Source organism: Odocoileus virginianus, chromosome 2, assembly GCF_023699985.2.
Source record: "Odocoileus virginianus isolate 20LAN1187 ecotype Illinois chromosome 2, Ovbor_1.2, whole genome shotgun sequence".
Taxonomy (NCBI): Eukaryota; Metazoa; Chordata; class Mammalia; order Artiodactyla; family Cervidae; genus Odocoileus; species Odocoileus virginianus.
Genome location: NC_069675.1, coordinates 96,556,175 through 96,572,481, shown reverse-complemented (window position 1 = coordinate 96,572,481; position 16,307 = coordinate 96,556,175). Strand labels below are relative to the sequence as shown.

General features: G+C 48.9%; 1 protein-coding gene across 4 annotated transcripts in view; it reads right to left on the bottom strand.

Moving 5' to 3' along the window:
- Positions 1–966: 966 nt before the first annotated feature.
- Positions 967–16,307, bottom strand: part of NUP214 (nucleoporin 214) — an 85,328-nt gene continuing 69,987 nt past the window's right edge. For 3 of the 4 annotated variants that reach the window (XM_020875551.2, XM_070454765.1, XM_020875553.2), the window contains exons 31-36: positions 14,013–14,169; positions 9,494–9,646; positions 5,441–5,612; positions 3,522–3,661; positions 2,649–2,673; positions 967–2,152 (exon numbers count right to left, since the gene is read on the bottom strand). In XM_020875551.2, the coding sequence (XP_020731210.2) occupies positions 2,119–2,152; positions 2,649–2,673; positions 3,522–3,661; positions 5,441–5,612; positions 9,494–9,646; positions 14,013–14,169 (681 nt within the window). In that variant the 3' untranslated portion in view covers positions 967–2,118. The remainder of the gene's footprint in view (positions 2,153–2,648; positions 2,674–3,521; positions 3,662–5,440; positions 5,613–9,493; positions 9,647–14,012; positions 14,170–16,307) is intronic. The other variant, XM_020875552.2, reaches the window with a different exon arrangement.

Genomic DNA, 16,307 nt, shown 5'->3' with positions numbered 1-16,307 from the left:
CGCGCTGAGATGACCCCTGCCACCTACCAGCGAAATTGACCCCAAAAAAGGAACTCGCAGGAGCTCTCACACCAGCCGCGCATTCCGCAGGGCTGCCACCCTCCGGTGAGTGTGGGACCTTATCTGGCTGAGCACAGCTGATACGGCTTTCTAGAGAGATGTCACACGCCACCTCGATGGGGGATTACGCAGAGAATGTCAGGTCAAGGGTTTAGGCCAAACCAGCTTCTATTTATAAAAAAGCGCCTCTGGGGGGAATCAGAAGGGAGGGAGATGGCTCTGTGTGGGTGCCGGTCAGCAGCGGGACACTCTGGGACAGGTCAGCACCTGTCACTCAGTCATGCTGCTCCGTGAAAGCCAGGCCCGCCACCAGCCCACCACCGTGACAAAGGTCCTTTGTCTCAAGATGGCCCCATGTACAAGTCAGGAGCACACGCGTGGGAGGAAAGGACCCTGGGCCGGCCATGTGGACGTCTGGCAACCAGTTCCAAGGCTGAGGGGCCTCCCGCGAGAACAGGTGGAGATGAGCTCTTCAATTCCACAAGGACCGAAAGGGTCCCCACGAAAGGACTGAAGTTCAGGCTCTTTGAAGGAGGCAGACACCTATTTAGTGCAATGGACGAACAGACGCTCACTCTTCTCTCACAAACTGCACAGAAAACAGGGGAAGTCACCAGGGACCCAATCCTGCGTTGGGGCTCCTGAAACTCAGTGTGCCGCGCTAGCAGACTCCTCTTCCGACGAGCAGCAGGAACCGCTGAACTCAGCCCTCGGCGTCCAGGCCCCATCTCAGTCCGACTGAACCAGAAGCTGCTGGCCTGGGGCCTGTGGGTCTGCGTCACCCAGAGCCCCTGGCAGAGTGGGCGCCGGCAGCAGGCTGTGTGCCCGGCTCCTCGCCAAGGTCTACCCTCCCCACCAGCCCACAGAAGCAGCGAGGCCGTGCTGGCTGCAATGCGACACACTAAACCACGTGGAAAACTTTTATTAAAATGTTTCAAAATACAACTTTCAATATATGAAAATCTAAGTAACTGTCCCTTCCCACCCCTCCCCTACTAATGACCAAGCTGTCACGCTCTGAGCCTGAAAGGGAACGTGCGCCTCTGCCTGCGCGTGGGGCAAGGCAGTCCTTGCCTGTCAGCAACTGTCTAGGGTGTCACAGGCCTGAGAACGAAATATGCCCCAATCTGAAGAACTCTGCCTCACAAGCGCTTCAACGAGACTGAACTCAACCTCCAGGCCACGCTAGCATGCGTGTGTGGTGACTGAGGGCAGCAGCGATGTCGTCTCAGCTCCTGGGTCTACCCAGGTCTGCGAGCACTGCGGTTCACAGACAGGAGCCGGGGTGATAACCCATGGCACCAGCGCCTGGAGACGAAAGCGGTTTCTCATTGACCGCCTAGCTCCTCGCCAGAGCATGAGCATCACTGTGGGATGCTTAGCACCCAGGGCCAAGTCAGGAAGAGGAGCTGAGGGCTTCCCAGGGCAGCGTGCGGCCACCGCAGGCCCTGCCCGCCTCCACGCTCCTCACAGCCGCCCGCGCTCGAGGGGCTCATGCCGCTTCTGAGACTCGGCTAAAGCCTGCGTCGGTGAGCTTCTTTCCCTCCAACTAGTCACCACGCTGGCACCTCGAGGGGCCTGATGCCCAGCAGTAGAAAGGAGTGAAGAAGAGACAGAAAGTCACGGCCTCAGAAAGGTGCTGGCCGGCATGCGACCTCTTCTGTCTGGGGGGCCGTCTGGGAGAAGCGCCAGCCCGCGCCAGACCCTTTGGGAGGCTGCCTCTGCAGGGAGATGCTGCTGGCTGCCGGCAGGCGGTGCAGGCTCTTCAGAGCCCAGAAATGGGGGACCTCTCTCCCTGGCTGTGACCGGAAGAGGCCCATACACATTCTGTGGATACAGACTGAACATTTAATAGCAGGGGGGACAACCAACACAAAACACAGCGCAGAACGAGCAGTCAGGCATCTCTGGAGTTCGGTTTCTGCTGTTTCTTTTGGAGGGGGGGGTGGTGTATTTCAATGAGAACATCCAGTCCAGAGGACTGCTGCAGGGTTCCTCAGAGAAGGGGAGCCAAGAACGCACCGGGTCGCAGGAATGCAAAGGAATGCCAACACCCACTCAGCTTCTCCAGCCACCAAAGCCCTGGACAGACCTGCAAGGAAGTGCCGGGAGAGGAGGTCAGCTCCTGCTCCAGGAAGGGCTCCGGAGCTCATGTAACTGCCTGTGTTCAAAGAGCAGGACTCGGAACTTCCAGTGTCAGGCACTTCTGCACAGACACAGAGCCCAAGGACAGAAAAACAGGACTTGGGGATGGGCTCGGAGCCCAGGGAGCTTCTGAGAATGAACAGGGAAATAAGGAAAAGAGTCTCTTGGGTTCTGCCTTCCAGGCTCTGCTCAGCAGAAGGCACCGTCCTCTCTCTCACACATGGCCCGGGAGAAGGTCAGGCGTGGAACCTCCGGCCACATGCCTACTGAGAGCAGCAAGTCCACAGACCCCAAAACCTGCTGCTGAAATGCCGTTTCCAGGACAAGAGTTTAAACAGGAGAAGTAGACACCAAACTGTACAAGGAGACCAAAACTACTACTCTCACATACTGCAGATGCCTCCACCCTTATTTATGACTCAAGACTGAAGAGGGATACTCACGAGTTAGAAGATCCAAAGGTGAATCCTGAAAAAGAGGAAAAGGGTGCAGTTAGAACACAGACACCTGAAAGACAAAGGTGGGCTCTAGGGTGCCTTAGGCCCCGCCCTGTGTCTCTACAGAAGCCCTCCTCCCGCAAGACGCAGGCCTGGGAGGGGGCAGGGGCAGGACGGGGCGTGGCCTGCTGGCTGTTTCAGGGTCTGTCCCACCTCCACTGTGGCCAGCAGAGGGTCTCACTGTTGCTGATGCCACACAAACTCATTTCATCAAGAAAACGCGCTTTTCCTACTTTCTCCATCCACTTGCTCTCTCTTCTTGAGGCCAAAGCAGCAAGACACTCGGTGTGAGGGTCAGCCCTGCTGCTCACTGTCTAGTCCTTTGAGCAAACTGGCCTCTTGCGGTTTCTATGTCATTTGTAAAATAATAACAATACCTAACTTTTGCATTTTGTAAGTGTGCTGCAAAGATACCTACTATCTGAAGAAGCAGGGTGTCAAACAAATGAAAGACATTTTGTAAAGTCTCTACCTCTTATTTTTATTTTCTTCTCTATCTTATCTTTTGAGTCTTCTGGTTTACACTTTTAAGTCAAGGTCTAGTTAGAATGGCTATCTTTTGGGGTCCTCAAATCTTGAGAGAAAAATCAAGTCAGCCATTTCTTTATTTGGTGAGAAACAGCACAGTGTTACAAGTCTAACTAAAACCTAAAAAGAACACCGAGTCTTTCCAGTACTTTCAACTTTTCAAGTACCAGACTGAATAGCCAGGTAAAATCACTCGTTCTTGGAGGGTCAGGGTAGGGGTGAGGGTTGTCAGACATTTACTGAGGGAACGAAAGGAGAGACCACAGTGAAGAGAGTGGTCGGGCTGCCCACCTCCTCCGCCTGATCCGAAGCCAGAGAATCCCCCGCTCTGGCTCCCAAACCCAGCAGACTGCTGGGACAGCGATCCGAAAGTCGGCGCGTTCTGACTGGCGAGGGTGCCAAACGACGTGGTGCTGCTGCTGCTCCCGAACCTGGGTCCCGGTGAGAACGGAGACTGCGGTTAGCGCGGCCACGTGGTCACTCTGCTGCCCGACAGCCTCGGCCCCTCTCCTGGGTCTCAGGAGGCGTGACATACATGATTTGAGCTGACGAGCTTGGTTTAAACTGGCAGCCTCTCAGAAAAAGTAGGCTAGAGCTCAGTAAACCTTTGCCTCAGCTTCGTGAAGAAAAATAAAGGGCTGCAGGATGAAACCCCACTTGTCCAGTGTTTGGGTTTTCCTCCACTGTCTGGAACTTCCAGGTCACTGGTCCTGAGCTAATCTCACCCATGCCTTGGGCCTCTCATACATGGCTGTGGGAAGCCCTCGGGTGTCAGCCGGGGTCAGAGACAGACTCACGGCGGGGACCTGAAGAAAGGTGATGGACTCCTTCGGAGATGTCACACCAAAACTGGTGCTTGGTTCTGCTGGACAACTCAGAACTAACCAGCCAGTCAGGATTTATGTGGGAGAGCCCCTGGCCAGGGCAGAACCTCATATTTTTTTTTTTTGCTAGCAAAGAAAATAGCTTGTTTCAAATAAATAAATAAAAACCTCAAGATTCCCAGTCAACCACAAACCTTCCGGCAACTTTGCAATATCATGTGCTGGGCGGTTACTGCAGAAAACAGTATCTGTCAGAACCTGCCAGAGAACTGATTTAAGTTGACCCCAACTCTCCTTTCAAAGCTTTCCTTAACTTAGGGTTTCCTGACTTCCTGGGAGCAACTTAAGAGACCCATCAGTCTCTACATGAAATCCAACAAGCAATGTATCAACTCGCTCACTTTCCTTGAAACTTGCCAGCATGCCCGCACCAGCCTCTTTCATGGAGAGGTGAGGAGGATGTGAGGAAGGGTTCCATTTGAGTTTACTTTCATGACAAAGATGCTCCTGCATCGTCAGCACTCATCCCACGTGCCCTGACAGTTCTCCCGAATGGCCCCCGGCCCCACCCCCCAGCTCTGCACTGTTAGAGTCCCGAGCCAGGGTTGAGGGCTGTGAAAGGCCCAGCAGACAGTAACTTCATTTATACTTCCTTCGAATGAGACACTTTGTAGTCATCACCACATATATTTTACTGGGATTTTGTGATGTGGTGAAGGCTATTTTCTCCTTGGGGTTTTGGTAACCAGACTGAATTTCTGGGGCCCTCTGAAGCAAATCTCTACTATGACATTTTCAAGTGAGGATATACACCAAGCAGCAGGAGCAGTCTTGAAGGCACAGCGGTCATGGAGACTCTGCAATGTGTCCAGGGCCCAGATGGTGCCTGCGGAAGCTGGCCCAGGGGACTGTGGACTGAAGTCCTACGCTGGGGGTCTTCAGTGGAGCAGGGAACTTAATCTAAGGAGCTGTCTGCTCAGGGACAACAACTGAAAGAGGAAAGAATTTGGTAAAAACTGTTCATTCAGCACTTCCTAACAGAAGTCGCCACATGAGGGGAAATCCTGCAGTAAAGCAGCCAAGGGGAGACTGTTTTTCTTCCTTTAACCAATCCTATGGCTCTGCTAGGACAGGGATCTGCCAGCCACCTATCAGGGGAGAGGAACACGGCTCACGTCTGGCAAGTACTGGACAGAGTCTGGCCTTTCCCTGCAGAGAACAGGAATCCTAGAGTGACTGGTTTGTGGGTTTTGAGGGAGGGAATTTCAGCTTAGTCAAGAAAAGGGGAAACAGAAGAATTTTCTTTTCAAACCAGGAGTACTGGGCCCCAGAGCTTCTGCTGACCCGAACCTGGGGGCTTCCTCTGGCCTCTCCCGGGGGGCTTACCCGAATCCTCCCGCGCTGGCAGCAGCAGTACCCTCTCCGAACACTTTGCCTCCCGTCGAGCCCAGAGGGCTTGTAAAGGCTGGGGCTGAACCGAATGCTGGCACCCCTCCAAACCCAGGGGATCCCCCAAAAGTAGGAGGGCTGCCAAACACTGGAGCAGCACCGAAGCCACCTGAGCAAAACAGAGGCAAACAAACAGAAACAGGGAGAAAGAAAGGAGGAGACAGGAAGAGAAGACAGTGAGTGGTGAGAGACCAAATCAAAAGAGGGAGAAGGAGAAAGGGGAGAACACGTTAGAACCTCACATTCAAACAGTCATAGCCGAGGGCAACACCCCTTCTATCAGCAAGACAGTAAACCCAAACCCAACCAAACCGCCACCCCTCCATTTCCAGCAGAAGGGTCTGGGCTCCACATAGGAGCACACCTTGGAGTTCTAAGAACCCAAGAGACTTCCTGTTTGTCTGTGAGCTCCCCGGGCCTTCCCAGAGGCAAGCTGGAGTTGTCAGCTCCATGTTTCGTGAGATCCAACTGCCACGAAGAACCAGCTCGGCCACGTCAGACCCCTACATGGCCCCCCTGCCACGTTTTGAGACTCTTCACTGAAAAGTCACGCTCAAGAGAGTCAATCCCTACCCAGTTGTCAAAGTGGTCAGAGTTTATTACTTATCATCACATAGGCAAGGTCTCTAGCTTCACAGAAACACGAATTAGGGGCTCAAGGCCCGCTCTCAGGGAGGACCTGCGAGCCGGTTCCGAGGAGACGCAGCGCCTCGGGGCGCTGGCGCTCGGCCAGGCGCTCGTTACTTATTTACAGCCTGATGCCTCTCCATCTCTCTCAAGAGTCTCCCTCCCTGCACAGAAGAATTAACAAAAAGCTCTCTCTGCAGTCAGGAACTACTCCTCAATAAAAAAGGCACACTGTGTTTCTTGTCTGGAGGACGGCTGCTGCATGAATGAGACAGAACCCTCCCTCAGCAGGCGAGGCGAGCCCCGAGTCTCCCAGCCCGCGGGCAGGCTCCCAGCGCTGCTGCTCACGGGGACACAGGCCCGTGGCGGCGGCACCCACGCAGGTGGCCGCACACAAAGGGCCAGGTGCGCCCGGGGCGCCTCCCCCGACTGGTAGATGCCTGTTAGATGGCGAGACAGAAGGCCCTTGCCTGACTGTTCCTACTGCCCCTGAGGAGGATTCCCAAACCCCAAGACTCTGCTGACATCATTCTAGGATGTTAGCAGAGACACTCGCTAAGCGTCTATTGAATAGGACACAGCAGAACGGTACAAGAGGTGTGCTCTGAAGGGTAATGTTTCTCACAGTGACTGTCAGCCTAGGAGCTCCATGCTGAAGGGAGGAATGGTGGCCCAGGCCAAGCCAGGAGGCAACCGGACCAGGGAGACGGGGCCCTCATTCTCACCCCGTCGGAAAGTGAATCCCGGTGTTAGAGGGATCACCCAGGCCTTATTATGAGTGTGATCACCCACAAGCTTCTGCTGCCTGCATCAGCAAGAGCAAATGCTGGATATGAAAAGCTGGCAGCTGAACGCGTTAGTTAGCTGCAGCTCTGTGGTTCAGTCGTTTGCTCATTCACCAGGAACAGCAGGAGCACAACTGAGAAGGTGATTTCTGTGCGGGCTCACGTTTGGGTCTACAGTCTGTATTTTAAAACCTTGAGTGAAATTCCAAGCCATGATAATGGAGACTGTTGGGTTACAAATATAACAGACTGGAAAAAAAAAAAGTGGTAAAAAACCCTTGCAGTTGAATTATTTAAGACTGATCACAGATCTGGTTACACTTTCTTCCTGGACATACAGACCTTCACCTAGTACTTTGTACTCAATATTGTTCAGAGTTCTTGGTGGAAGGTGAGTGAAAAATGAGAAGTCACAATGATACAGAAAGTACACTGGATGGAGAGAGATTACACATGTACACACAATGTCCCAAAACAACGGATCCACGTCACAGCTAGAATGACAGAAGAGAATGGTGACCCAGGCTTCACTGTTGGAGACGGACAACTCACTCCTGATGCTGAGGGTTCCAATTTTATTAGATGCTTATATTTTCATGATTTTCTTCTCCAAAAGAGAGAGAAGTTTAGTACTCAATAAGATATCCAATTTACTGAGGGCCTTCCATGTGCCAGCTGCTCTTCACCAGTTTCAATCCTCCCTGTAAACCTGGGACCCTGGCTTCACAGGTGAGGACACTGAGGCTCAGAGAAGATGCCCCACGTCCAGACTGAGCCACTGGTGAGCGGCAGAGCTTGGATGGGAACAAGGACAGGGTGACCACAAGACCACCCAGCACCTCATCACCACGTGCCACCCTGCCCCCTCCACTGCCACCACAGCCAGTAGCTCTAGCGGCAGAACAGTGGGGCAGACCCAGTGGACTGGGGCAGCAGGGGGTCACTGTTGGTCTGCCTCACTTCCTGTCTTCTGCTCAAGTCATCTCCAGTGCTGTTCTTTTTTATTGCAACTGTGCTCAAGGAAGGAGGGCTGCTTCTGGAATTTTTCAGAGACCCGCCCAAACCCACAATCTGAAATTCCTGGAGTCCTCAATTGAGGTGGTTCCATGGGGCAAGTCATCAAATAGGAAAAATCAGTCTGAAGACTGGGTGGATGCATTTTCTCTCAGACTGAAAAAATAAAACGGTCAAGTTCTCAACTCAACTGAGACGTGACCCCAGGATAAGGAAAAACAGAGAAGACATAAGAGTTGAAGAAAACATGATCAGGTTCCTCAAAAGATAAATTAAAAGGTCTTGATGATTAATAAACTAAACTATCTTAGTCAAGTACTATTTGCCCTGTTAACTGGGACCAAAAGCTTTGCAGCCCTTTTGTTTTTAAAACACCGCAGGAAGTGTTTTAAAAAATCACTCAAAGCAGCAAAATGCAGCTGTGGTGCTCATTCCTACTCCACTTCAGATTTGAGAAAGCATCAAAAGCTAGCAAAGACTAGCCCACGCTAAGCATGGGTCTGCGTAAAGGTGGCCAGTGCATTAGGAAACCGCAACTTCGGTTCTGAAAGGTGGGATTCCAGGTGCTAATTCGGGGCAGCCACACTCCCCTGTCAGAGGCATCCAGGCAGCCTTGGGGAAGGTCCTTCCTCTGTGATCCCCACACAGAGTCCCCAACACCCCCCCAACCCGGGGGAAGCATCCTGCCTGCTCACCTGTGGGGCATTTGCTTTAACGAACTGCTTTCTCAGCAGGTTAAGGCTCCCTACCCCCAAAAATCTTTTCACACAATTATACACACAACGAGGGCAGGTATGTAGCCCCTCTGTAGATCTCAGAGACACAAAGAGGATAGAGGGGGCAGCTGACAGAGATGAAGGATTTTTTTTTTGCAGGTAAATATATACTGTTCTTTAAAATCTTTAATTGCAAGTATAATGATACATGATTATAAAAAAAGCCACAGTTTATAACTATACATTTTAAAAGTGATGCTGGGATAAAAAGTAGTACTGTAATGTTCTTTATTCCTAGGTAGGTATATTCCAAAAGTGAAAATTAATTGTTCTATATCATTATGCTATGAAAACTGTACACATACAAGAGGTGATATAGTTATGTGATTATACTTGATAAAAAGTTTAAAAAAAAAGGTGACTTGGGAAGGACAAAATGATATAGACATAAGAAATTACATGGATCATCTGTCTTGCCCATCACAGGCAATGGGCACCCAAACAAATATGACTCAGGATGCTTTCTTGTTTATGTTTCGCGTTACAGTCTTACAGGCCCCCTTCTTTGGCTGCTAAATGCAACTGTAAATATCTACAATGTTTTCTTCCCTATGAAGACACTAAACTCTGTCAAGGGCTGCATGACATGCATTCTGTCTCAGGAGACAGAGAACAGTATCGGGAATGTAGTAGATGCTCAATGAAGAGAATGAATTTGGCAGAAAAGTATCTTCATCCACACTCCAGTCACCTCCCTCCAGAACCACCCTGGAAAGCTCTGCTCCCAGAAGTCTATACATATTAAATACACGTCTAACAATAAGCATAGCAAACAGGCAGAGCAGTACCTGTTTTATTCGGAGCGGAAAACCCAAAGCCTTGGGAGGCCACGCTTCCTCCTCCAGAGCTGAAAGTGCCAGCAGGCTTCTGGTCTCCAAAGGATGAGCTGGCAAATCCGCCAAATGTCTTGGCTCCACTGTTTCCGAACAGGTTAGAGGTATCTGAAGAGATGAAGAACATGCGTGAGGGAAGTCAGAGGGAGAAAGATGTCCTTACATACTCTCAAAACAGGGAAGGAAGAACTCTCACTAGGCGTTTGGGGAGAAGGGAGTGACAAAGAAATCTAGGATCCAAGGATGCTGGGTGGCAGTGAAACAGAAACCTCCTTTGATGTGTGTGTATCTTCATGACAAGTTTGTAATCATTCCAGTGCCCAGGCTCAAGATTTCCTGACATGATGTTACAGGCACAAAACAAAGGGAGGCAACAGGTTCCAAGGAAGGGCTCTTCTGCAGAAAAGCACCTGTGAGCCCATAGGTGGCAGGTGTGTCCACCAGAGGGCCCGTCCTGCGGCCACACAGACTCAGCTTCTGAAGAAGGGGGCTGGTGTTCATGGGTCTCCTCACATGAAGACCAACTTCAAATTTTGTCAAAACTAGAGAAAACAAAGTTAGAGTGCGTGCAAACTGAGCATACTGACTTCCAACTCTACTCGCACATGCCTGCCACTGCCGGATCTGCACAGAGAATGCAGGCTCCTCCTTCTGATTGGATGGACGCTCGGGATGTTCTGAAGGACATAAGAGGCCAGCAGGACTTCCAGTCTGACTTCCTCTTTCTAAGAGGTTCAGACTAAGCCTTTGACCTTTTAGATGCTTATCTGGTGGGTCACTCCCTCACTGACTGTGGAGTGTGGGTTCAGGAGTGTGGGTCACTCCTACACACTGAACTTGGCTCCAAGAATTAAAGGAAAAAAGAAATCAAGCTCCTAAAAATCAAGATGGGTGTCAAGTTTTTTGTATAGGTAATGGAAATCTGACAGGAAACATATAAACCGCTGAAGTCATAAATATGGAAGCTCCTGGGGAGTACAAACAGCATGCTACAAACAGGAATTTTTCTTTAACCCTTTACTGGGAGGAGTGGGGAAGGATGACTCACATTTCCCCATCCTGTTGTCATGGGTGTTTTATTACAATGAGTTTGCACACACAGTAAGGCAGCAAACCACTCTCTTTAAAGAGGATCACTGCCCAGACACAGGCATGGACAGGAGGCTGCAGTGACATGCTCTGGGTGTGTATGGACACACATGTGTCTGACTGCATGTCACCAAGAGAGACGTACAGACACCTGAATGGGCCAGACAGGTGCTCACAGTGAGGGTGACAGATGGGAGAAGTGTGGAGGGCAACTCTCCAAGACGAGCTGTCTGAAGAGGGGGTCCACCACTAACCTGTCAAGCTCAGGGCCTCTCCTCTCGCTCTGCTGCCAATCAAACCCCAGTGTGAGATGCAACTCTGTTAATACTTCCAGTTTCAATGCTCTTGATCCACAATCCAGCAAGTGCAGAGCCTCATCTCAGGGACCAACCATCTCTAATTTCCATGCGCCAGTAACACAGAGCCCCAGACCATGGTGTGGTCACCTGCTCTGTAAAACTATTGCTGACAATCTAAGAGCTTGGGTGTGAGCATGTCAGGCACTGACAGCATGCATGGGTATCAAATTCCTTTTCATCAAAATCATATATGGTCCTAGGGGACTACATATCCCCTAGTGGAGCCTGCAAAATGCCCTCTTGAGCAGTCTGATCCCTTCCTGATCCAAGGTGACTGAAGATTACATTAGATCCCTTCAATGGTGGTGCGCCTGACACTGGAAACAAAAACCAAGCTTCTCAGCCATCCCTTTCATTTGGCATTTCAAGAAGAGAGGGCTGCGATTTTCTGACTTTGTTAGTGCTAACAAGGCAAAAATTCCAAATAGCAAATGAATTCAAGTGCAAGATTAGAGGCTAGATCGCCTCTTGGAGAAACCAGAAATACAGAGGTGAAATGATTTTACTGGGACTGTGTTGGAAGACCTGAATTCCGGGGAGGTCAGAAAATATTTACAAGCCTTTGGGCTTCTTTATCCCTTTATCTCTTTAAGACTCCTTGGTCTTTAGGATGTTCAAAGATATTACAGTGGGATAAATGAGTGGTGCAGTCAGCCTTGGCTTAGAAAACCTAATAACTGACGGGAAAGGACTAAGCCTTCCTGAGTCACAGGTTCCTCACACAAAATTCACATAGCCTCAGGGGTTACCTGTATCTTTGGTAGAGTCTCTAGGGAAGAAAGAGAGAAGAAACCTTTGCAGTGTGAGCTTCAGGATACAGAACGCTCCAGCACCAAGCACCAGTCATGTCCCTAGCTTGTCTTTTGAGATCACTGCATAGTTCCAATTATTTTTCAGGGGTAAAGAGGGCAGCTCCAGGACTAGGCAGCCCAGGGTCTAAATGTCCCCAAGGGAGCTGCTAGTCGCCCAATCTGTGCTCTGATATCTATCTGCAGGGGAGCGTGGTAAATGAACGCCATGTGAAGCAAGCATGAGGGCCACCAGACAAGGTGCACGGGGAGAAGTTCCATTCCATGGCAAGGCTGGAAGATCTCAGGAGGCAACACCGTGGATCGGAGCTCTACACACACGCCTGGATGAAACCCTCCTTACACTACTTAATGGCTGTTACCTCTGGAAGCCCACACCCTCTCTCTGAACCTACATCTTGATTGGTAAAATGGGGACGGCCACATCTAAAACTGATGACACCATCCTAATGGCAGAAAGCAAAGAAGAACTAAAGAGCTTGATGAGGAACTAAAGTCCTCTTGATGAAGGTGAAAGAGGAGAGTGAAAAAGCTGGCTTAAAACTCAACATTCAAAAAAGTAAGATCATGGCATCTGATTCCATCACTTCATGACAAAGAGATGAGGAAAAAATGGAAACAGTGACAGACTTTATTTTCTTGGGCTCCAAAATCACCATGGACGGTGACTGCAGCCATGAAATTAAAGACACTTTAACAATAAAAGATGTTGCTCCTTGGAAGAAAAGCTATGACAAACCTAGATAGCATATTAAAAAGCAGAGATATCATTTTGCTGACAAAAGATCCATATAGTCAAAGCTATGGATTTTCTAGTAGGTCCTGTACAGATGTGAGAGCTGGACCATAAAGAAGGCTGAGTGCCGAAGAACTGATGCTTTCAAACTGTGGTGCTGGAGAAGACTCTTCAGAGTTCCTTAGACAGCAAGGAGATCAAACCAGTCAATCCTAAAGGAGATCAACCCTACAGTTTTCAAAAACTGTTACTAAATTCGAGTTCTAAGATCCCTTTGTTTTAGGTTCTAAATTCCTACTAGCAGAACAAAAATTTCTGATTACGTAATTTTGCAAGTTTAAAGGTTGTATGTATCTTCACTATAATCTTTCCTTACATATGACTAGATAAACAGTGACATCAAAATAACTGATCTGTGAATTCATGAGTCTCAGGAAAGACTTTGTTTGCTTGTCACTACATGAGCCTGATTATCAAGGAAACCTCAGTCCTGTCTGCAGAACGTCAGCGCTCGATGTACTCTTATTGTTCAGTTGCTCAGTCACGTCTGATGCGTGGCCGGCTCCTTGCAGCCCCATGTACTGCAGCACACCAGGCTCCCTTGTCCTTCACCAGCTCCCTGACTTCGCTCAACCTCACGTCCACTCAGTCAGTGATGATATCTAACCATCTCATCCTCTGTCATCCCCTTCTCCTCTGGCCCTCAATCTTTCCCAGCATCAGGGTCTTTTCCAATGAGTGATCATGTAGTGATCATGTAATGATCACACAGATGAGAGAAGCTTCTGGTGGCACATATTTAAAGAGAGAAGCTAAGATGAAGATTGACAGGTGCCTGACTTCCCAACTCAGTCTCCGTCAGCAGCATGATAAATTTTTTTTAGAAGATTTAAACAAATTTCTTTCATTTCCAATCACGAATAGACAGATCAACAAGGAATTAGCTGAAGAAGAAAGTGCCAGCACAAAGATACAGCTTCATTTGAAAATAAGACAAAAATGTAAGAGCTGAGAAATAATGATGGCTTCAACTTTTGTGTGACATTTCTCTACAGTAGCTGCATTTTAAAGCAAATTCAAAGCAAGTCCGACACAAATGAAAATCCAGATGCTCCTCCGAGCACACCCAGCCTCTTCGGCTGCTCTCTTTTATGCTTGTCTGCTTGCATTCATTTCAAGTCATCTCAATCCTAAGAAACAGAGCAATTTGGGCCTTGGGAGAGACGATGGGAGTAGTTCAGTGCATAGATCCTCTCTCCCTGCAGCTCTGATGTCTTTTCATGGTTATACAGGACATCTCATTAAAAACCCCAAAATAAAAAACAAAATCAAAACAGACCACACTGCTCTGGGGGAGAGATTTTAAATGGTCCTTCTAGACCTTTCCTCCCTTGCCACACTTGTCACTGAAGCTCTGATACTGCCAGGAGGATGACAGTGACATCAGGGGACCCAGAGACCAGGAAAGTTTCTGAACTTACTTGGGGTAGCTGTGGACCCAAAGCCCCCGCTGGCCGAGCTGAACGGGTTTTTGTTGGCTGCGTCCTGGCTGGGTTTTCCTCCGAGGCCACTGAAGAAGCCTCCCCCTCTTCCAGCATTTCCAGACCCAAACACGCTGCCACTGGAAGAGGACGACTGCTAGAAGACAAAAGGGACAGGAAGCCAGGGAGGATGAGAGGTCATGGTAAAATGGCAGGCCCTGTCCACAGAGAGCAGGCGCTCACAGCCGTGCAGATGGAATGAGCGAGGGGACGCTGATTAGTGCTGGTGCAGATGTTCTAACGACCAGAGAGGAAGCTGAGTGCTGGATGGGAACGCTCCCTGCAATCTTATGTTCTCAGGTTATTCTACGTTGCCAGTTCTCTGAAAACATCATTTGTAGTAGGTGGGAGCCCGAATAGTTCACCTGCCCTGCTTCCTGGGGCAGGGAAACCCAACCCTCGGGAGCTCCCCCAAATGTGAAAGTTTAAACACATTTCTAGGTTATGATGGGCATCACTTATTTTCATTCATCCTGTGTTTGACTGAACTCATCAGCAACCGACTATCAGTGATTTACCCTCTTTTCTCCCAATTTGCGCACTTTTATTTCATAATGACTTTCCCAGTGCTGCAAAAATAAGCTTAAATTAGCTCCATTGTTGAAATGATGACCACAGCTGAATTCTGTCCAAGTCTGCAAATCTCACATACTGAGGGTGCTGCTAACGTTGGGCGCATGCTGACAAAAAGCTGGATCCAGTACCACACGTACTTCTGTTGAGGAACTGGTTCTTTAGGGAAGACGGGTGCTAGATTTGAGGGGCCATTAATATTAGTTAGATATGTTATCTCGCTGGTTGATAATGTAGAATACAGTGGGCCATTAGAGATGGGTTGCTGTGTATAGGAACCTAACAGGAGCCCCCTTCTTGGGGGGTGGGTAGGTGGAGAGGTGCTGAAGTCTCTCTTCTGCAAGGTGGGGAAAATAAACTATTCACCTCCAAACATTGAGTGAAATAAGTAAGCTAGAAATGCAGTGCTCTTTAGAAAAGTGCCTCAAATGTAGCTGACATGCTCAAAAATGGTTGTGGGTATTTTAACAACAACCAACAAACTGAGCACTTTCTCTGGGCTAGGCACTTTTCTAAGGTCTTTGTAAGTAAGTATTTAATCCCCCAAAGTAGTCAAACCTCTAGCGGGCGGCCCCTGAGACATCCTCCCAGTGTGCCCCTGCTCTGGGGGGACGCAGTCTCTGCCCTCGGTCTGAACCCCAACCAAGACTGGACCACAGGACAGTCTCACTGACGTGCTGCTCCCCTGTGATCCGTGTTCACACAGTAGCTAGAATAACACTTGAAAACAGCAGTCGAATCACTTCACTCCTGCTTACAAATTCCAAAAAGAAACTACATGCTTTGGTCCTGCCCATCTATCTCAGCATCATCCCTTATCCCCCGCTTTCTTTTGTGCCTTGAAGAGGACAGGCTCATTTTTACCTGAGGGCAACCTATTTGTTTGTTTCTCCCCTCCTCACCAACCCCACCCCCGCCCCTTTAAACTTTAAAAACAACAGAAACTGTTTACTACACCCATTTAATGATGACTGATTTTTAAAGCTTGGAATGAAATCCAATCATAAGAGCACAGGCTTTGATAACTAGTGAACTGACTTCCAAAGGAACGAAGACATGACCAATATGCATGTGTGTGGAAAATAGAAAACACCAGGTTTCTCAGCTGACTTCCATGGATCCAGCTGAAACAGGAAAACTGCCAATAGACAGACCTTTTTTGCCCTACAGGAAAAACAAAAACAAAAAGCCCCACAAACCCCAGGAACTTCAGATGGTTCAATCTATTTTTAAAAATATGATTAAAAAAATAATGGATATCTGTAGAAATGAGTAGAAGTGGGTAACACTTCACTGAAGTGAATGTGAACTGACGGTTAAACTACATCCTCAGAAGTGGGTTAGTATCCCATTCATTTTAATTACAATAAATAACAATAGTTTTAAAAACTTTAAATTATGGAAGATCTCAAAAGTACACAGGGAGGGGCAGAATGAACCCACATACTCACCACCGAGCTTCACCCACGACCCAGAGCCCCATGTCCTGCCCCTGATCAGCAGGAAGGAGACATCTTATCATTTCATCCACTGTGTAAAGCTCCAAAACAGAAACCGTAACAAACTTACCACATCCAAAAGACTAACAGTACATTTACATCATTAAAGGGAGTCAGTGTTCAAGATACAGAATTAAAAAATTGCCAAAAACCCAGAGAATCT